Below are 22,095 nucleotides of genomic sequence, written 5' to 3' on the forward strand. Positions count from 1 at the left end.
AAAACATTTCTTTGTTAAATTGTTTTTAAAATAAAGTTATGCCTTCTGAATTTTGACCCATTATATGTTTTTAATGAAAGAGTTGTTTTCCACAATTAAAAAACAAATGTAAGATAGTTTAATGCAGATTGAGAGTGCTAAGTCATAGCATATTATAAATACTACGATATGAATAAAAGAAACTGATTAAAAAAACACATCACTTTTACAAAAAGGATTCTTGTTGCACTTACCTGAGGTGAGGATGATCAATGGGAGGCACCTGAGCTAAATCTCAAGAGTTACCAGATTAGGATTAACAAAGCCATCATACAGCAGCAGGAATTAGTGAAATCCAATGAAGAAAAGTATGTAAGGAAACAGCTTTTTCCATCACTAGACAGCCATTTTCAGGCCTCTCCAGAGATGTTCAAAAGGATTCAAGTCAGGGATCAGACTGGACCACTCTGGGAGACAGAGTTGTCCTTAAGCCACTCCTGTGTTGTCTTTGCTATGTGCCGGGGATTGTGGTCATGTTGGAAGGTGAACCTTCGACCCAGTCTCCCAGTCTTAAGGCCCTTCTCCACTGAGTGTTCAGTTAGGCTGAGTGATCAGGTGTTAGAGCAGTCCTGGTTGTGCCAAACCTAAGCAGAACTTTTCTGGAGCTTCTTTGGGTCTGTGCTTACCATAATCCTGTTTCTGAACTCTCCAGACAGTTCCTCTAAACTCATGGCTTTTGTTCTGATACATCTATAGCCTCTTAAGACCCAAGCTCTAATTTGTGTAAGTGTCCATATACGTGGCCAGGAGGTCTCAGTTAAGTAGAATTAACTACTATGGAAATATAACCCAAAATGTGATGTACACGCATGTGGACGCCAGGTTCTAAGAGAATAGAGAAGTGTGTGCCTTTCCAAATCATGTCCAGTCAATTTAATCTTTACACAGGTGGACTCCAGTTAAGATGTAGAAACATTTAAGCAACAATCAAGAGAAATGGGAGGCACCTGAGCTAAATCAATAGTTGTTGCAAAGGTTTTAAATAGTTAGTTTGTTTTTAAAATACAGCATTAAAGAGCAGAAAAGAAAAGAGCACTTCTAAATGTTATACTATACACGAAATCCAAAGAACTAAAACACATGAAATTAAACCTAGTCCAATGGTTAAGCTCTCTCTCTCTCTCTCTTACTCTCTCTCTCTCTCTCTCTCTCTCTCTCATTCTCTGATGCATTAGAGATTGACGTACAGCAGAAGGAGGGAATTTTTATCTAAATAATCTATATAAAGAAAACAAAAACACATTTAAGAACCCATGGAGTTACTGAAGGGATGGGGATTTTCGCTCTATTTATTGATCTGACATTAGCTCTATGTTTGTTTGAGATCACCTCAGCTGTTACTTTATATGATTCAGCGAATGGTCTAAAACAAAGTGATGGATACACTCAGGCTAGGACTGGTGTTGGGGTTAATTCTGAAGCTTCATCTGTCATTTGTAAGCTGCAAGATACCACACGTCTACCTGCATTTTCAATGGATGGTGACTATGTTATTGGGGGGGTTTTCTCCATACACAGCTACATGGACACAGTGAAACATAACTACAGCACCATGCCTGAGCTTCTGAGGTGCACAGGAAGGTTAGTAAGTGGGAAATAAATGAAACTGTGTGGGTTTATAAATTTTTATTTGAATTTTGTATTATATGAGTACTGTCCTGTGTGAATGCCAAACAAGCATTTAAAGTTTAAAAATTTCTGCTCATATGAATGGCAGATAATGCTAACAAAAGAGAAGAATGCGGTTGTATTAAAAAGAAATGTTAACTTCTAAAATGTCTGTGTGCAGAATTAACTCAGAGGAACTGCACTTCTCACATGCAATGATCTTTGCTATAGAGGAGATTAACAACAGTACAAAGCTGCTGCCAGGCATCAGACTTGGTTATCAGATTCATGACTCGTGCGCCTCAGTTCCAATGGCTGTGAAAGTAGCATTTCAGCTTACAAATGGTCTGGATCAAGTGTTTTACACCAGCAACAATTGCTCGAAATCTCGTATGGTGATGGCTGTTGTTGGTGGCTCTGCATCCACACCCTCCATCAGCATGTCACGTATCATTGGACCCTTTAATATTCCACAAGTAAATATCTTGACAAATAGCATTTTAAATTTCTGCATGCAGATTTTTAGATTGTGTCATTACATGATTTGCCTGTGTTTTTTTTTTTATTGCTTAGGTGAGCCACTTTGCCACTTGTGCCTGCTTGTCCAATAAGCAGCAGTACCCCAATTTTTTCAGAACTATCCCCAGTGACCAGTTCCAGGCTGAAGCACTGGCCAAGCTGGTGAAGCAGTTTGGCTGGACATGGATAGGTGCAGTCCGTTCAGATTCAGACTATGGAAATAATGGCATGGCATCTTTTCTGGCCACAGCGCACAAAGAGGGGATCTGTGTTGAATACTCTGAATCTTTCAATCGTTATCAACCACCTAGCAGGATCCAGAGAGTGGCTGATGTTATTCGCAGGTTTCTAAATCACTCATTGTACTTGTGTTTTATTTCTTTACACCAACCTTATTCACCTAAAGCCACACAGATAATGAATCAAAGATCAGTGGGAAACTGTTTTATTGTCAAAGAGTAAAGCAGCATCTTTCCTTTTGCTTGTATTGTGGTTGTACTTACCAGTACTGTACATTGTACACAACTATGGTTGTTGTAAAATTCATACATATACTATTTAATGTCTCTACAGGTCCACAGCTATGGTTATTGTAGCATTTGTAGCTTTTGGAGACATGAGATTACTGCTGGAGGAGTTGTCTCGTGAGCTTTTGCCACCTCGCCAGTGGATAGGCAGTGAGGGCTGGGTAACTCACCTGGATGTACCAAGGTTCCCCATTTGTCGTGGAGCCATTGGATTTGGTATTCCTCAGTCTGTCATCCCAGGTCTGAGAGACTTCCTGCTGGATCTTTCTCCCACTAAAGTAGCAACCTCCCCAATACTTACTGAGTTCTGGGAGGATGTATTCAACTGCAGGCTGGAAAAAAGTAAAAGATTAGGCTGATTTTGAACATTATTGTAATAGTATAATTTTCATCTTTGTGGTTTTGTGATGTTGTTTTAATGAATACATGTATTAAAAAGTAATCAGCTGCTTTAAGTCAGGGAACAGATTCATTTGGTTATAACATTGATTGATTCTTTATTAAATACCCCTTTGTTTCTCATGACTTACTTATGTAAATGTTAGTTTGGTAGTTCTTTGAAATTTAAAGTAGACATATATTAGACACAAATATCAAAACTTTTAAGATACTGGCATTTATTTTGTTTGTTAAAATTAAACAGAAGAAAACCAAAAAACATTAACGTTTTCTGTTTCTGTTTACTTCTAGGTGTGGCCACAGACAAGAGATTGTGTGATGGAAGTGCATACATTCACTGTTGCTATGTCTTTCTGCATATTTTAGGTGCCGTTACAGAGAAGAGATTGTGTGATGGAACTGAAGAAATACAAAAACTCCGGAGTCCGTACACTGATACATCTCAGCTCCGCATCACCAACATGGTGTACAAAGCTATTTATGCTGTAGCTCATGCCATTCATAATGCTGTGTGTCAGGAGACAAATTCTACAACTCAGTGTGACAAACTCTCCAGGATGGACTCTAAACAGGTCAATTACTTATGGTGAACCTTTCATGAAATTATTGTTTTGTATGGTACCTTTACTAGTGTGTATCAATATGTATTTTTTCGACATAAAAAACTTTTATCTTTACCTATTTTAACTATGTGGAGAGGTGGTGTAAAAGTTATCTGTGACACAGACTCATTTCTTCTTAAGTGAGACACTTAAGTGTCACTTAAAGACTTCTAAAGGCATTTAAGAAGAAAAGAAAGAAGCAGGTGCCACTTCCACCTAAAGGGCATTTTTCATCAGTTTTTTTATTCTGAGGTTTTTCTTAGTCTGAACACATCCATCAAATAGACAGTTCAAGTTCTGCCTCTGTCCTTCATTCTCTTATAAAAAATTGATATCGTATCTTCAAAACTGCTGTAAAGAGAATAAATCAATATAAATCGTGAACAAAAATACTGCAAAGATAGAAAAGTCTGTGGCATGGGATTTATGAGTCTTGGTAATATGTCTTTTTGAAATAAGCTGGTAGCATTTGCATGTGATTTAATCAAGGCACAAGTTGGATGGTAAATTCACATAGTTACACATACTTACACCACAAACAAGAGTATTTCACCCTGTCTGTCCAGGGATTGAAGTGTGGACCTTCTGGCTACAAGCTTGTTTTTCTAAACTTTAGGCCACCACTGCCCCTTTCAATGTCTGCTTGACACTGACGCTATCCACATTCCACAGTGAGCAGAAGTTGAACTATCCATTGGATCGATGTTCCAGTAGTTATATGTTTTTCCGTTTGTAATATAAATAGGTAATAACAAGGAAAAAAGAAAAACGCAAGTGGTGGCTTCAGCTAAATATTTTGGCTTTAAACTATCACTTTATTTTAAATTAGTTCCTTTCCCTCCCTCACTATCAGACTTGATATCATCCTCACAGGTCCTCACTCAGCTAAAGAAAGTAAATATTTCCCAAAATGGATATCCTGTGTCATTTGATGCTAATGGGGATCCTGTGGCCGCATATGAGCTGGTTAACTGGCAGAAAAGTAAGAGTGGCAGCCTTGAGATAGTAACAGTAGGGTACTATGATGCATCACTACCAGTGGGCCAGGAGTTCCATATTAACAAGAACATCACCTGGATGGATGAAAGGATGCAGGTAAGAAGCAATGTTTCAACATCATAAAAGCTGTGTGGTCAAGATGGATGTCTGTATGAACTTGTCTATATTCTGTTTATGGCAGGTACCAGTGTCAGTGTGCAGTGACAGCTGTCCTCCAGGAACTCATAAAGTGCTGCAGAAAGGAAAACCCATCTGCTGTTATGACTGTATACCATGTCCTGAGGGAGAGATCAGCAATGCTACAGGTAAAATAAAAATGTTCTCATGCATATCAAAGCACATGTCCAGGGTGCACCCTGCTTCTCACCCCATGGCAGCTGGGATAGGCTCAAATGTCCCCATGATAAATGGTTACAGATAATAGATGGATGGGTATCCACGACGATAAACATATAAACACTAAAAGTAATTTTGCTTGTTTGTTTCAGATTCCCCAAATTGTTTCCTTTGCCCCAAAGAGTTCTGGCCAAATGCAGAAAGAGACACTTGCTTCCCAAAGCCCGTAGAGTTTCTTTCCTTCAGTGAGGTCCTAGGAATCATGCTGGCTGCATTCTCCATTGGTGGTGCCTGTCTGGCCCTTACAATAGCAATCGTATTCTTTCATCACAGAACCTCCCCGATTGTTAAGGCCAACAACTCTGAGCTGAGCTTCCTGCTGCTCTTCTCCTTGACTCTGTGTTTCTTATGTTCATTAACTTTCATTGGAGCACCCTCTGAGTGGTCCTGCATGCTGCGCCACACAGCATTTGGGATCACCTTTGTCCTCTGCATCTCTTGTGTTCTTGGGAAAACTATAGTTGTGTTAATGGCCTTCAAAGCTACACTTCCAGGTAGTAACATCATGAAATGGTTTGGTCCTCTACAGCAAAGACTGACTGTAGTGTCTTTCACAGTCATTCAAGTTCTAATATGTACAATTTGGTTGGTTGTTAGTCCTCCTTTTCCAATGAAAAACCTAATAACATACAAAGATAGAATCATCCTGGAGTGTGCATTAGGTTCAGCTCTTGGATTCTGGGCTGTGCTTGGGTACATAGGTCTACTGGCTGTGTTTTGCTTTGTGTTAGCTGTTCTAGCCCGAAAACTACCTGATAATTTTAATGAAGCCAAGTTTATCACCTTCAGCATGTTGATATTCTGTGCAGTCTGGATCACCTTTATTCCAGCTTATGTCAGCTCTCCTGGGAAATTTACTGTGGCTGTGGAGATATTTGCCATTCTGGCCTCTAGTTTTGGACTAATACTGTGTATATTTGCTCCAAAGTGTTTTATCATCTTGTTAAAGCCAGAGAAGAACACCAAGAAACATTTAATGAACAAAAATCAATACTAGGATCCAGAACTCCCCCATGCAAGGAAATGGCCAGACAGACTACAGTAACAAGTGAAAGTACACTTTAACTGCTGACATCTGTGATAGAAATTTTCCCTCTTGGAAGAATTGTAGACAGAACTCAGCGTGATGAACCATCTCAGTTTAATACATGCCGGCATGGAGAAGAACACATGGATGTTGGTGTCTTCTTCTTGTGACTTGTATCTCTCAAACCCCTTCTATTTATACTCAAACTCAAGAAAGCAACCACCCTCACAAAACATGAATGACGAAACCTGAGAGTCATCACTCTTGTCCCTTTCTAGGTTATCTGAAGATGTCAGTTGAGAAGCACTAAAACCCTTTTATTGCACCTTCTTGTAGATCTTGTGAACCCCAGGACTCATTATCTACTACATTGCTTTGGGCCTTTTAACAACAAAGTGCCTCCTGTCATCTTAAGCAGTCTTCTATACATGACACACCCTGTGACTTCTTGTCCTCTTTGTGACTTCTTCAATAAGCCGATATTGGTTGACTGTTTGCTAATAATCCAACTGTATGACTAAATTTACTCTATTCCCCCACACATCAAGAGCTTGTGGTAGACTTTTTTGGCCCAGCTACTACTGTAAAGACTTTGTCAAAATTGTTTAATACATATTTTTTATGTATTTTTTAGAATTTAAGTTATTTATTATAATTTATGTTATTGTCATAATGTTCATAAAACATTTCTTTGTTAAAAATGTTTTTAAAAATAAAGCTATGCTTTCTGACTTCTGTCCAAACATTTTGTTTAGTAATAAATTAATGTTTTTTAATAAATAAAATAAATTGTAAACAAGGTAGAGGCAGGTTGAGAGAGCTCAGTCATAGTATTTTATAAACATTACAATAAGATTAAAAGGCAAACTGGTTAAAATGCTATTACATTCTTGTTACACTTTGCTGAGGTTTGATGTGATATAGATTAAGGTTTAACAAAGCCAAAATATATAAATATATATTTCCTCTTATATATTAAGAAGAAATCTGCTAAACATTTTTCTAAATAAGTTGTAGGTACAAGAGAAACTAGATTACCCATCTATCGCATATACTGTATATGCAGACATCCAGTAACCATATGTATCATTGCCATTATTTCAGAAACAGAGGGCCAGCTGACATACATGGTTACAGTTCTTTAGTTCATCTAAATGTAGACTGTAAATTTGTCTACATTTTAGTACTGAGTTTCTGTTTGGGGAGCAGGTGAAGGAGAGGATAATGCTGTGCTGCTGCAAAGCTGCAACAACTGTATCTAGGGATGTGGACTATCAAATCTATGATATGGAGGAGCCAGAATTTGAGGAATAAGTAGAGCAACTCTCTGGTTTACCATGCCTTAAAAAGAAAAGAAAGAAAAACTGTAGGATTACACTGCCACCTTTTTAGACTGCCACGTAGAAACAGCCTGATATTTTCTGTGTGGAGGTTGTACATTTTCTCTGTGCTTCTATGGGTTTTCCCTTGGTACTCCAACTTCTTCCCATGCTCTAAATTGCTCTTAGGTGTCCGTATGAGTGTGTCAGCCTTGATATACTTTGGTAACCTGTCATCAGCTCCAGTAGCCCACTCTCCATCCCCTCTCCCCAACCAAACCATATAATGAACAAGTTGTTTAGATAATCTATGAGGCAGCATGGTGATGTAGTGGCAGATGCTGCTGCTTCACAGCTAGGAGGTCCCCTGTTAAAATCCCTGGCCAGCTGTCTGGTTGTCTGTCTGTGTATGTCTCTCTGTGTTGGCCCTGATATAAACTGGTGATCTGTCCAGGGTTTACCCCGCCTCTTTCCCATGACAGTTGGGACATGCTCCCCTCCACCCCCCCCTTGACCCTAAATAAGATAATCGGTTACAGATGATTGATAAATAATTTATGACCAATAACTGGAATTTATAACTGCAATCTATATCTAAGATGGGAATATGGTAAAGCTGAAAAAAGGTAAATGATCTGCACTAATATAGCTTTTTATACCTGGCCAGCACCATCCATGCTGGCCTGACCCGACGGGGGAAACGTGTCTTACCCAAGGACAGACTAAATAACAGCAGGCAGCGATTGAACCACCAACCTTAGCATTAGTGGGAAAACTATCAGTCAGATCTGTTTAACTCAATGTTTAATTATCATGTCCATCTTAATGATGGTATGGATTGTAGGTTTTGTCTTATTTGAAATTTCTTTTGAAACCTTAAATCTCTTTCACACATGTACTGGAAACCTGAAATTCTCCTGACTTTGAGAATCCAAAAAGAAAGTCCATCACTGTTATTAAGCCAAGCTTCGTCCATGAGAATTGTTCTGATTCTGACGATCTCCCACTACAATTACATTGAAGAATAAAATTTAAGTTTAATTTTAAGACTGTCTGTTGTTTTGAACAAGATATTTTTTGTTTGTTTCTGTTACTAAAAAGAAAATTCAAATACTAAACACACATTGATTCAAACTGATGGGCCACCTTACCCCTTGTCTCTGCTTCTTCTTAAAAAATGTGAGGATATGTCAGGTGCTCTTGCAGATCTGTACTGCATTACAATAAAAACTGGTGCTGCATACAATAAGCCATACTGTCATCATTTAAATGATATGACTTTGCCATAGCTTAGTTGGACAACCACAATGTTTGTTTTTAACTGCAAAAACATAAAACAAAATTAACGAAAGATTAAATTGAAGAGAGTATTACACAATACACACAGCCCAAAGAACTAAAACACCGGAAATTAAACATAGTCCACTAGGCAAATGCTCTCTCTCTCTCTCTCTCTCTCTCTCTCTCTTTCTCTCTCTCTCTCTCTCTTTCTCTCTCTCTTTCTCTCTCTCTCTTTCTCTCTCTCTCTCTTTCTCTCTCTCTCTCTCTCTCTCTCTCTTTCTCTCTCTTGCTCTCTCTCTCGCTCTCTCTCTCTCTCTCTTTCTCTCTCCCTCTCTCTCGCTCTCTTAGAAGGAGGGAAGTCTTTATCTGAAAAGCTAATAAAAACCAGACAAAAAACAGACTTTAAAACACATAAGCATTATTGAGTGATGGGGATTTTATCTCTATTTTTTGGTCTGACCTTAGTCCTATGTTTGTTTGAGATACACTTAGCTGTAACTGTGAACAATTTAGAGAAACAAAGTGCTGGTGACACACATGCTTCAACCGGTGCTGGGGTCAGTCCTGAAGCTTCATTTGTTATTTGTCAGCTGCAGGGGAGTGCCTGTTTACCGGCATTTTCAATGGATGGTGATTATGTTATTGGGGGTGTTTTTTCAATACACATGTACATGGACACAGTGAAACATAACTACACCACCATGCCTGAGGCACTGAAGTGCACAGGGAGGTTAGTAAGTAGAAGTGGGTAATGTAAGAATGTGAAACAACAGGTACAAAAATGTTTTTAATGTTGTATTTGTAAGTATTTGCCTGTGTGAATGACAAAGGATGTAGACCAAGAGCAGATTGTTATTATATGGAAAAGAGAACTTTTTTCTTTCATTAAATCTTAGTCGTGTTGTTACATTTTGTTGGCCAGGACACTCGTACATTCAGCTTACTATAGCAGTGCAGCGATCAGTTATTGTCCATAACTCTTAATTGTAGTTATATTGATTTTTTTATTTTGTTTGTTTGTTTTTTCTGATTTTGTACATTTTATATATACATTTCAACACTGATGTGTGTCTTTGTGCAGAATTGACTCAGAGGAATTGGGCTCGTCACGTGCAATGATCTTTGCCATTGAGGAGATCAACAACAGTACAAAGCTCCTTCCAGGCATCAGACTTGGTTATCAGATCCATGACTCATGTGCTGCAGTTCCCATGGCAGTGAAAATAGCATTCCAGCTTACAAATGGCCTGGACCATGTGTTTTATACTGGTGACAATTGCTCCCGATCTGGTATGGTGATGGCTGTAGTTGGTGATTCAGGGTCCACGCCATCCATCAGCATGTCACGCATTATTGGATCCTTTAACATCCCTCAAGTAAATATAGTGAAGCATTTTGTTTGTTTCTTTATTTGTGAACTGTTTGAAATATGCACAAGCTTACTTGTTGTGATATTGAAGATTTATGTTTTTTTTTCCATTAGGTGAGTCATTTTGCCACTTGTGCCTGCTTGTCCAATAAGCAGCAGTTTCCCAGTTTCTTCAGAACCATCCCCAGTGATCAGTTCCAGGCTGAAGCACTGGCCAAGCTGGTGAAACAGTTTGGCTGGACTTGGATAGGTGCTGTCCACTCAGATTCAGACTATGGAAATAATGGCATGGCATCTTTTTTGAAAGCAGCGTACAAAGAGGGAATCTGTGTTGAATACTCTGAGTCATTCTATCGTACTTATCCACGTAGCAGGATCCAGAGAGTGGCTGATGTCATCCGCAGGTTTTTACATCACTTATTCTTGTGTTTTCTGAAACCAAAGAAAAGACTAAATAGGAATTATTCAGTGTCAGATTGTCACTTCAAGGCATCATAATGATGTGTTTTTTGTGATTGTTGGTTATATTCTTTATACATATCATTGCCTATATTGATATATTTATTTATTTATTTATTTATTTATTTTGTCCTTTCGACGTATCCCGTGAGTTCAGGCTCACCAGAGCAGATCATTGTCTGCATGTTGATTTGGCACAATTTTTAATGCTGGATGCCCTTCCTGACGCAACCCTCGCCAAGTTCTACAAGGCTTGGACCGGAACTGCACAGCTGGGGATGGATATTTGTCTATATTGATACAATATTGTCTAATGTCTCTCCAGGTCAACAGCTATCGTTGTTGTGGCATTTGCTTCGTTTGGAGATATGACATTACTGATGGAGGAGCTGTCTCATGAACCTTCACCTCCACCTCGTCAGTGGATAGGCAGTGAGGGCTGGGTGACTGACCGAGACATGTTGAAATACACCTTTTGTGCTGGAGCCATTGGATTTGGTATTCCACGATCTGTGATCCCAGGTCTGAGAGACTTCCTTTTGGATCTCTCTCCCACTAAAGTGGCATCTTCCCCGATACTTGCTGAGTTCTGGGAGGATGCATTTAACTGCAGGCTGGAAAAAAGTGAGAAAATTGTGTTGATTCTTAAATAAACCTTGCATAACTTGTCTGCATTGTCTGTGTCTTGCAGAAGACTCTTAAGTTACATACAATCATTGTTGCTATGTCTTTCTGTATATTTTAGGTGCCGTTACAGACAAGAGATTGTGTGATGGAACTGAAGACATACAACAGCTCCAGACTCCGTACACTGACACATCTCAGCTCCGCATCACCAACATGGTGTACAAAGCTGTTTATGCAATAGCTCATGCCATTCATAATGCTGTGTGTCAGGAGACAAATTCTATAACTCAGTGTGACAAACTATCCAGGATAGAGTCCAAACAGGTCAATTCTAATGAACACACTCCAGTGACTTTCTTTAGCTACTTTATACCTTTTATCATATTAAATAATCACTTCTTGTACATGCTTTATTTCTGTCTTTCACTATGACACAGGTTCTCATTCAGCTCAAAAATGTAAATTTTTCCCAAAATGGTTATCATGTGTCATTTGATGCTAACGGGGATCCTGTGGCCACATATGAGCTGGTTAACTGGCAGAAAAGTAAGAGTGACAGCCTTGAGATAGTAACAGTAGGATACTATGATGCATCGCTATCAGTGGGCCAGGAGTTCCATATCAACAAGAACCTCACTTGGATGGAGGGCTGGACACAGGTAAAAAAGGAATCTTTCTCAATTTTCACAACAGCTGTTAAAAAATTGAAAAAATCTGTGAGTTTGTGTTTATATACTTTTTATGGCAGGTACCAGCGTCAGTATGCAGTGACAGCTGTCCTCCAGGAACTCATAAAGTGCTGCAGAAAGGAAAACCCATCTGCTGTTATGACTGTATACCATGTCCTGAAGGAGAGATCAGCAATGCTACAGGTAAAATATCTTGTTTTCTCATATAACTCTAAGACATTATATATACACAAGTGCTAAAATGTCTTTGTATTTTTTTTTCAGATCTACCAAATTGTTTCCCATGCCCTAATGAATTTTGGCCTAATGCAAGAAGAGACACTTGCATCCCAAAGCCTGTAGAGTTTCTTTCCTTCCGTGAGGTCCTGGGCATCATACTGGCTGCATTCTCTGTTTGTGGTGCTTTTCTCTCCATTACAATAGCCATTGTATTCTTTCGTCACAGAACCTCCCCAATAGTCAGGGCCAACAACTCTGAGCTGAGCTTCCTGCTGCTCTTCTCCTTGACTCTGTGTTTCTTATGTTCATTAACTTTCATTGGAGCACCCTCTGAGTGGTCCTGCATGCTGCGCCACACAGCATTTGGGATCACCTTTGTCCTCTGCATCTCTTGTGTTCTTGGGAAAACTATAGTTGTGTTAATGGCCTTCAAAGCTACACTTCCAGGTAGTAACATCATGAAATGGTTTGGTCCTCTACAGCAAAGAATGACTGTAGTGTCTTTCACATTCATCCAAGTTCTAATATGTACAGTTTGGTTGGTTGTTAGTCCTCCTTTTCCAATGAAAAACCTCACCACATACAAAGATAGAATCATCCTGGAGTGTGCATTAGGTTCAGCTCTTGGATTCTGGGCTGTGCTTGGGTACATAGGTCTACTGGCTGTGTTTTGCTTTGTGTTAGCTGTTCTAGCCCGAAAACTGCCTGATAATTTTAATGAAGCCAAGTTTATCACCTTCAGCATGTTGATATTCTGTGCAGTCTGGATCACCTTTATCCCAGCTTATGTCAGCTCTCCTGGGAAATTTACTGTGGCTGTGGAGATATTTGCCATTCTGGCCTCTAGTTTTGGACTAATACTGTGTATATTTGCTCCAAAGTGTTTTATCATCTTATTTAAACCAGAAAAGAACACCAAGAAACATTTAATGAACAAAAGTAAAAACTAGGATCTTTGGAAATGGTTAAGGGGGATAAATACAGCTTATGCCGTCTACATATAAATGTTAAACGGCCACCTATATAGCACTTTTATCAAATGCACTCTACAATTTTGATTCCTATTCACACACACCAATGGCGGTGGGTGCCATGCAAGGTGCTCAACTGAACCACCGGGAGCAGCTTGGGGTTCAGTGTCTCACCCAAGGACACTTCAACACGTAGTCGGGATCTGGAGATCGAAACACTGACCCTGGTCAGTGCTTAAAATGTCAAAACAATTAAGTCTGTCTCAACATTTTCATAAAGTCGCTATTCTAATAGTAGTTCCCCCTGAATTCTGAACAACAATTAGTAAAAAAATTTTCAATGTAATTTTGAGCCAGTTTTATTGGGATCTGTAATAGTTATATATACAATCTAATTGAAAAGACAAGCTGGTTACATTTTTATTAAATGCATTAAATGCAAGTCTGAGATTTGTCTTAGTCATTTTCGACTTTATTAACTGTGCTTGGAGGTTTATTAAGTATTTTTTAAATGTAACTCCAGTCTAGTATGTGTTGGACTGTGCTATATTCAATTATCAAAGTTTTTATTGGACTTGCAATACGCAAAAATCATAATCAACTGTAAGATGATAACACGCTGCTTCATAATAGGCCGGCGAAATGTGACCATGTATTCTAATGTAAAGATCATTGCTGTATCTGAAATCATCCCGTACTCACTATATAGTGTGTTTAATTTTGCAGTAGTGTCCAAATGTTGATTGAACTCAAAGTATCCCACAATGCAACAATAAAAGTAGCGTACATGACATGTAGGGAATAGGGAATCATTGAGTAGGGGGTGATTTCAGACAGAGGACAATCTAGCAAGAATGGACCCTACAGAATCAGGTGGCTTTTGTAGGCAGGTTGAGCACTTGGCTGGGGTTTTTGCAGGGATACACCAACTAACTGACCTAACCCAGATAACTCAGCAGTTAGACTTGCACAACTTTTGTTGAACAAATCAAGCTTTGGCTACTGGCCAAGGACTGGTTTCCCCAGTCCTCTTTCTCTCTCTCTCTCTCTCTCTCTCTCTCTCTCTCTCTCTCTCTCTCTCTCTCTTCTCTCTCTCTCGCTCTCTTAGAAGGAGGGAAGTCTTTATCTGAAAAGCTAATAAAAAACAGACAAAAAAAACACTTTAAAACACATAAGCATAACTAAGAGATGGTGATTTTAGCTCTATTTTTTGGTCTGACCTTAGTCCTATGTTTGTTTGAGATACACTTAGCTGTAACTGTGAACAATTTAGAGAAACAAAGTGCTGGTGACACACATGCTTCAACCGGTGCTGGGGTCAGTCCTGAAGCTTCATTTGTTATTTGTCAGCTGCAGGGTAGTGCCTGTTTACCGGCATTTTCAATGGATGGTGATTATGTTATTGGGGGTGTTTTTTCAATACACATGTACATGGACACAGTGAAACATAACTACACCACCATGCCTGAGGCACTGAAGTGCACAGGGAGGTTAGTAAGTAGAAGTGGGTAATGTAAGAATGTGAAACAACAGGTACAAAAATTTTTTTAATGTTGTATTTGTAAGTATTTGCCTGTGTGAATGACAAAGGATATAGACCAAGAGCAGATTGTTATTATATGGAAAAGAGAACTTTTTTCTTTCATTAAATCTTAGTCATGTTGTTACATTTTGTTGGCCAGGACACTCGTACATTCAGCTTACCAAAGCAGTGCAGCGATCAGTTATTGTTCGTAACTCTTAATTGTAGTTTCATTGATTTTTTTATTTTGTTTGTTTGTTTTTTCGATTTTGTACATTTTATATATAAATTTCAACACTGATGTGTGTCTTTGTGCAGAATTGACTCAGAGGAATTGAGCTTCCCACGTGCAATGATCTTTGCCATTGAGGAGATCAACAACAGTACAAAGCTCCTTCCAGGCATCAGACTTGGTTATCAGATCCATGACTCATGTGCCTCAGTTCCCATGGCAGTGAAAATAGCATTCCAGCTTACAAATGGCCTGGACCATGTGTTTTATACTGGTGACAATTGCTCCCGATCTGGTATGGTGATGGCTGTTGTTGGTGATTCTGGGTCCACGCCATCCATCAGCATGTCACACATTATTGGATCCTTTAACATCCCTCAAGTAAATATAGTGAAGCATTTTGTTTGTTTCTTTATTTGTGAACTGTTTGAAATATGCACAAGCTTACTTGTTGTGATATTGAAGATTTATGTTTTTTTTTCCATTAGGTGAGTCATTTTGCCACTTGTGCCTGCTTGTCCAATAAGCAGCAGTTTCCCAGTTTCTTCAGAACCATCCCCAGTGATCAGTTCCAGGCTGAAGCACTGGCCAAGCTGGTGAAACAGTTTGGCTGGACTTGGATAGGTGCTGTCCGCTCAGATTCAGACTATGGAAGTAATGGCATGGCTTCTTTCCTTAAAGCAGCATACAAAGAGGGAATCTGTGTTGAATACTCTGAATCATTCTATCGTACTCATCCATGTAGCAGGATCCAGAGAGTGGCTGATATCATCCGCAGGTTTTTACATCACTTATTCATGTGTTTTCAGTTTTGAAACTAATCTACTTTATACAAAACCAAAGAAAAGACTAAATAGGAATTATTCAGTGTCAGATTGTCAATTCAATGCATCATAATGATGTGTTTTTGTTATTGTTTGTTATATTCTTTATACATATCATTGTCGATATTGATATATTTATTTATTTATTTTGTCCTTTCGACGTATCCCGTGAGTTCAGGCTCACCAGAGCAGATCATTGTCCGCATGTTGATTTGGCACAGTTTTTAATGCTGGATGCCCTTCCTGACGCAACCCTCGCCAAGTTCTACAAGGCTTGGACCGGCACTGCACAGCTGGGGATGGAAATTTGTCTATATTGATACAATACTGTATAATGTCTCTCCAGGTCGACAGCTATGGTTGTTGTTGCATTTGCTTCAGTTTGAGAAATGACATTACTGATGGAGGAGTTGTCTCTTGAGCCTTCCCCACCTCGCCAGTGGATAGGCAGTGAGGGCTGGGTGTCTCACCAAGACATGTTGAAGTTCACCTTCTGTGCTGGAGCCATTGCATTTGGTATTCCACGATCTGTGATCCCAGGTCTGAGAGACTTCCTTTTGGATCTTTCTCCCACTAAAGTTGCAGCCTCCCCAGTACTTGCTGAGTTCTGGGAGGATGCATTTAACTGCAGGCTGGAAAAAAGTAAGAAAAGTGTGCTGATTCTTAAATAAACCTTGAATAACTTGTCTGCATTGTCTGTGTCTTGCAGAAGATTCCTAAGTTACATACAGTCATTGTTGCTATGTCTTTCTGTATATTTTAGGTGCCGTTACAGACAAGAGATTGTGTGATGGAACTGAAGAAATACAACAGCTCCAGACTCCGTACACTGACACATCTCAGCTCCGCATCACCAACATGGTGTAAAAAGCTGTTTATGCTGTAGCTCATGCCATTCATAATGCTGTGTGTCAGGAGACAAATTCTACAACTCAGTGTGACAAACTCTCCAGGACAGAGTCCAAAAAGGTAAATTGTAATGAATAAATAAACACTCCAGTGACTTTCCTTAGCTACTTTATACCTTTTATGATATTAAATAATCACTTCTTGTACATGCTTTATTTCTGTCCCTCACTATGACACAGGTTCTCATTCAGCTCAAAAATGTAAATTTTTCCCAAAATGGTTATCATGTGTCATTTGATGCTAATGGGGATCCTGTGGCCACATATGAGCTGGTTAACTGGCAGAAAAGTATGAGTGACAGCCTTGAGATAGTAACAGTAGGATACTATGATGCATCGCTAACAGTGGGCCAGGACTTCCATATCATCAAGAACCTCACTTGGATGGAGGGCGGGGCACAGGTAAAGAAGGAATAATTTTAATTTTCTTAACAGCATTTTAAAAAAATTGAAAAAATCTGTGAGTTTGTGTTTATATACTGTTTTTGGCAGGTACGAGTGTCAGTATGCAGTGACAGCTGTCCTCCAGGAACTCATAAAGTGCTGCAGAAAGGAAAACCCATCTGCTGTTATGACTGTATACCATGTCCTGAAGGAGAGATCAGCAATGCTACAGGTAAAATATCTTGTTTTCTCATATAACTCTAAGACATTATATATACACGAGTGCTAAAATGTCTTTGTATTTTTTTTTTCAGATCTACCAAATTGTTTCCCATGCCCTAATGAATTTTGGCCTAATGCAAGAAGAGACACTTGCTTCCCAAAGCCTGTAGAGTTTCTTTCCTTTGATGATGTTCTAGGAATCATCTTGTCTGCATTCTCAGTTGGTGGAGCCTGTTTGGCCATTATAACAGGAACTGTTTTCTTGCGTCACAGAACCTCCCCGATTGTTAAGGCCAACAACTCTGAGCTGAGCTTCCTGCTGCTCTTCTCCTTGACTCTGTGTTTCTTATGTTCATTAACTTTCATTGGAGCACCCTCTGAGTGGTCCTGCATGCTGCGCCACACAGCATTTGGGATCACCTTTGTCCTCTGCATCTCTTGTGTTCTTGGGAAAACTATAGTTGTGTTAATGGCCTTCAAAGCTACACTTCCAGGTAGTAACATCATGAAATGGTTTGGTCCTCTACAGCAAAGAATGACTGTAGTGTCTTTTACATTCATCCAAGTTCTAATATGTACAGTTTGGTTGGTTGTTAGTCCTCCTTTTCCAATGAAAAACCTCATCACATACAAAGATAGAATCATCCTGGACTGTGCATTAGGTTCAGCTGTTGGATTCTGGGCTGTGCTTGGGTACATAGGTCTACTGGCTGTGTTTTGCTTTGTGTTAGCTGTTCTAGCCCGAAAACTGCCTGATAATTTTAATGAAGCCAAGTTTATCACCTTCAGCATGTTGATATTCTGTGCAGTCTGGATCACCTTTATTCCAGCTTATGTCAGCTCTCCTGGGAAATTTACTGTAGCTGTGGAGATATTTGCCATTCTTGCCTCTAGTTTTGGACTAATACTGTGTATATTTGCTCCAAAGTGTTTCATCATATTATTTAAACCAGAAATGAACACAAAGAAACATTTAATGAACAAAAGTAAAAACTAGGACCTTTGGAAATGGTTAAGGGGGATAAATACAGCTTATGCCGTCTACATATAAATGTTAAACGGCCACTTATATAGCACTTTTACCAAATGCACTCTACAATGTTGATTCCCATTCACACACACCAATGGCAGTGGATGCCATGCAAGGTGCTCACCTGACCAACTGGGAGCAACTTGGGGTTCAGTGTCGGATCTGGAGATCGAACCACTGACCCCGTGGTCAGTGCTTAAAACGTCAAAAAATTTTAGTCTGCCTCAACATTTTCATAAAGTTGCTATTCTAATAGTAGTTCCCCGTGAATTCTGAACAACAAGTAGGAAAACAATTTTCAATGTAATTTTGAGCCAGTTTTATTGGGATCTGTAACAATACACAATCTAATTGAAAAGACAAGCTGGTTACATTACTATTAAATGCATTAAATGCAAGTCTGAGATTTGTCCGAGTCATTTTCGACTTTATGAACAGTGCTTGGAGGTTTATTAAGTATTTATTAAATGTAACTCCAGTCTAGTATGTGTTGGACTGTGCTATATTCAATTATCAAACTTTTTAGTGGACTTGCAATATGCAAAAATCATAAGCAACTGTAAGATGATAACACACCACTTCATAATAGGCCAGCGAAATGTGACCATGTATTCTAATGTAAAGATCATTGCTGTGTCTGAAATCATCCCGTACTCACTATATAGTGTGTTTAATTTTGCAGCAGTGTCCGAATGTGGATTGAACTCAAAGTATCCCACAATGCAACAATAAAAATAGCGTACATGACATGTATAAAATAGAGAATGATTGAGTAGGGGGTGATTTTAGACACAGCCCATCTCATGATTCTGCCTGACTTCCTGTTGTGGAGTATCCAACTTACCATCTTACTCTGACTGCTCAGCTTCCCATCTCTGGGTTATTTCTAATCATTTATATTTTTGGCTCCTAACCCAATTTTTATTTCCTGTTCCTGATAGTCTGAGCCAGCCTGACTGATGACCGGTACTGGAAGTCTGAGGCTCTCTGGATTTTTTTTACTTCAGATTATTTTTACTTCAACCATAAAACTACCTACATCTGAACATTTGCTTCGTAGCAGGGAACACACAAGAACCAGTTCAGGTGATCAGTCTCAAGGACTTAAAAGGCATAAAAAGGACAAAGTGACAAGAACTTGCTAATTAGACTCCTGACCACAAGTATGTATGTTGTATGAAGTCAATTTGCATTTACTCATCCCTTTATTCTTTGTGTAAACCCAGCTGTTGAGATAAATGTTTAAAAAGGCTGAACAACCTACACAGCGCGGTCAATCTGATTTGGCCCACTCTAGAGTGAAGTTCTGTTCCGTGTGTGTTTCTCCCTCTTGCTGAATAAACTCGTCATAACCAAGACTGTGAGCCACCTAAACTTGCCTTACAGTTTTTGCCATGGCACTTCCTAACTAACCTACCCTTTGTAATTGTATCTGTTCTCCATTTGGGTCTTATAATACTTTTTCTGACAGGACAATCTAGCAAGAATGGACCCTACAGAATCAGATGGCTTTTGTAGGCAGGTTGAGCACCAGGCTGGGGTTTTTGCAGGGATACAACACCAACTAACTGACCTAAACCAGATAACTCAGCAGTTAGACTTGCACAACTTTTGTTGAACAAATCAAGCTTTAGCTACTGGCCAAGGACTGGTTTCCCCCCCTCACTCTAGTCACTGTGGTCAAAAGCTTCCAGTTGTGAGCCTGATCTTCCTCGCAGCCCAGGCTTTCGCGAGCTGTAAAGAGGCAGTATCACAACTCCAGCAAGTCTATATAGATTGAGCATCATTGTATCTCCCTTGGGAATGGCGATTCTTAGATAATTTCTGACTTTATTGCGAGAAACCTGGACATGTGGTTAGCTATTGTCCACTAAAAGGGCTAGCTCAGCAGTGAGTGGGAGGATTCTGGTAACTCTTGGTTAAAGAAACATAATCCTCACATTGACTGGGTGTCAGGGAGTATTTGAGGATAGGGGTTAATGGTTTGTCATCCTGTCTTATATGTGTTTCTATGCAAGTGTTTTGGACCAGACCAGCATTAGGATAAGCGGGACAAGGGGTGGCCAACTCCTGAGTCCCGCACATATACCAACACATTTCCTGGGGTTTGCCAACTTTAGGTGGTTCATCTGGAACAATAGCTACATTGCTGCTCACCTCCACCAACTTAACTCCTACAAGCAGCCTTTCCAGTGGATTCCATCCACTTCCCTTGCCGTCTCCTCCTTTTTGGGTTCTACCAAAATTAACAGCACTTCGTAAGTGTGACATAACAATCTGGCCAGGAATAGGACTGAGGGACGTGCAAGTGGTTTTTCTTTTTTTTTCTTCTCTTTTTGGTCCTTCTTGGGGTACAGACCCCAGGCTCATAACCGGGCCAGAGGCTTAACTGGTTAGCCTTTTGTCCTCCAGGTGTGGGACCCCGCCGCAAGGAAAACCCCAAGACTCAGACCAAACCTCAGCCCCCTCCCTTTAATAGTTTTGAGGGCACCCGTTTAGCTATTTGCTATCCCTTTAGGCCCACCCCCTGGTCCTTTGCTGGTTGGTACCAGCCGGCCTCCCCGCCCCCGGAGGGCCCTTCTTGTTGTCCCCTCAGACCCCAGGCTCAACGCCGCACCAGCTGCCCCAGGCAGGGACAGCTCAAGGGGCAGTACAATAGTTTCATTGTACATTTTAACACCAAGGTAGACACCTTGGTGTTGATAATTGGACCAGATCTAAAAATATGCTCCCTGGACTCTGAAGTTATGGCAAGCTTTTGTGCAGTCCCAAACCTTGCATTCCTGTCAAATAAAAAAATCTGTTTGAACATTTTCAAATTGGCTTCTGCCCCTCCCACAGCACAGAGACAACTCTGGTCAGGGTCACCAATGACCCCCCGATGGCTGCTGACCTAGGCTGCCAACAACTCCTAATTCTTATCTTTCATCCAGGATCTCAAAGCTGTGTTCGATACGATCTACCACAAACTTCTCCTTCACTGTCTCCAGCATTTGGTTGGATTTCTGGCACTTCTCTGAAGTACTTTGGGTCCTATCTCACAAATAAAGTGGTGTTTGTGGTCCTGGAGGATGCCAAATTGCAATCCTATTCGGACATCTGTGGTGACCCACAGGTCCTTGGGTCGACCATTTTCAGCATCTACATGCTGCTTAGGGCCATGTCTTCAGCAAGCACGAGGTCTCATTCCACTGCTATGCTGATGATACTTAGCTCTAAGTAAGATTGAACCCGACCTTTCCAACACTTTCATCAGCTCTCACCTGCTGCCTGGAGGAGAGCATGGATATCAAAGAACTTCCTTCAATTGAACAGCACAAAACCCTTCTAATTGGTCACCTCAACCAGCTTTATTCCTCCCCCATTAACTGTATTTCCTTTTCTGGCCAAACCATTACCCTCTCCTACTCTGTTAACAACCTGGGGGTCAGGTTTTACCCCTACCTGTCATTTGAAAGACATGTCAAACACCTATGTAAAATTGCATTCTTCCATCTCAGACATAGCAACATAGCCAAACTCTTCCCCTTGCTCTCCCTGTGTGATGCTAAAAGGCTGTGCCATGTCTTTGTCTCCTCCAAGCTAGACTATTGTAATGCACTCCTACTCCTACTCCTCATTGGGATCTCTGGCAGGAGCCTTCTAAAGCATTCAAAACAGTCCTGTCAGCATCCTTATGAGGGTGTGGAAATATGAGCACATCCATCCTAACCTGCTGACACTTTGTTCCCCAGTCACCTCATTTAGTCATTTTTAGTCATTTAGCAGACACTTTTATCTAAACCAACTTACAAGTGAGGTACAAGGCAAGCAAAAATCTAAGTCAAGGAGAAAACATCAAAGCAAAATCCTATCAGAAATGTGTTCACAGTTCACAAGATGCAAGTGCGAGAAAGAGCAGAAAGGTATTAAAAAATATATAC

The 22,095-nt window shown here is 40.0% G+C and overlaps 2 protein-coding genes and 1 pseudogene across 2 annotated transcripts; all 3 read left to right on the forward strand.

Annotated features, from left to right (window-relative positions):
* Nucleotides 1-1,401: 1,401 nt before the first annotated feature.
* LOC137128996 (extracellular calcium-sensing receptor-like) lies at nucleotides 1,402-6,650 on the forward strand. Its single transcript, XM_067507745.1, has 8 exons — nucleotides 1,402-1,620; nucleotides 1,829-2,123; nucleotides 2,221-2,510; nucleotides 2,740-3,035; nucleotides 3,459-3,664; nucleotides 4,568-4,789; nucleotides 4,875-4,998; nucleotides 5,182-6,650. The coding sequence occupies exons 1-8, from the start codon at nucleotides 1,514-1,516 to the stop codon at nucleotides 6,084-6,086; spliced, it is 2,445 nt and encodes an 814-aa protein (XP_067363846.1). The 5' UTR covers nucleotides 1,402-1,513; the 3' UTR covers nucleotides 6,087-6,650.
* Nucleotides 6,651-9,306: 2,656 nt separating this feature from the next.
* LOC137129084 (extracellular calcium-sensing receptor-like) lies at nucleotides 9,307-13,226 on the forward strand. Its single transcript, XM_067507922.1, has 8 exons — nucleotides 9,307-9,446; nucleotides 9,798-10,092; nucleotides 10,200-10,489; nucleotides 10,870-11,168; nucleotides 11,290-11,495; nucleotides 11,609-11,830; nucleotides 11,920-12,043; nucleotides 12,125-13,226. The coding sequence occupies exons 1-8, from the start codon at nucleotides 9,340-9,342 to the stop codon at nucleotides 13,027-13,029; spliced, it is 2,448 nt and encodes an 815-aa protein (XP_067364023.1). The 5' UTR covers nucleotides 9,307-9,339; the 3' UTR covers nucleotides 13,030-13,226.
* Nucleotides 13,227-14,297: 1,071 nt separating this feature from the next.
* Nucleotides 14,298-19,431, forward strand: LOC137129018 (extracellular calcium-sensing receptor-like; annotated as a pseudogene).
* Nucleotides 19,432-22,095: the final 2,664 nt, after the last annotated feature.

The sequence above is a fragment of the Channa argus genome, chromosome 6 (assembly GCF_033026475.1).
Source record: "Channa argus isolate prfri chromosome 6, Channa argus male v1.0, whole genome shotgun sequence".
Lineage (NCBI taxonomy): Eukaryota > Metazoa > Chordata > Actinopteri > Anabantiformes > Channidae > Channa > Channa argus.

Bases quoted from the DNA above. Each gene is read 5' to 3' on its own strand.
- LOC137128996 (XM_067507745.1), top strand. From the start codon at position 1,514: ATGGATGGTGACTATGTTATTGGGGGGGTTTTCTCCATACACAGCTAC. The intron at 2,511-2,739 runs GTTTCTAAATCA...ATGTCTCTACAG, and splicing joins GTGGCTGATGTTATTCGCAG to GTCCACAGCTATGGTTATTG. The intron at 4,999-5,181 runs GTAAAATAAAAA...TGTTTGTTTCAG, and splicing joins AGAGATCAGCAATGCTACAG to ATTCCCCAAATTGTTTCCTT.
- LOC137129084 (XM_067507922.1), top strand. From the start codon at position 9,340: ATGGATGGTGATTATGTTATTGGGGGTGTTTTTTCAATACACATGTAC. The intron at 10,093-10,199 runs GTAAATATAGTG...TTTTTCCATTAG, and splicing joins GATCCTTTAACATCCCTCAA to GTGAGTCATTTTGCCACTTG. The intron at 11,496-11,608 runs GTCAATTCTAAT...ACTATGACACAG, and splicing joins CCAGGATAGAGTCCAAACAG to GTTCTCATTCAGCTCAAAAA.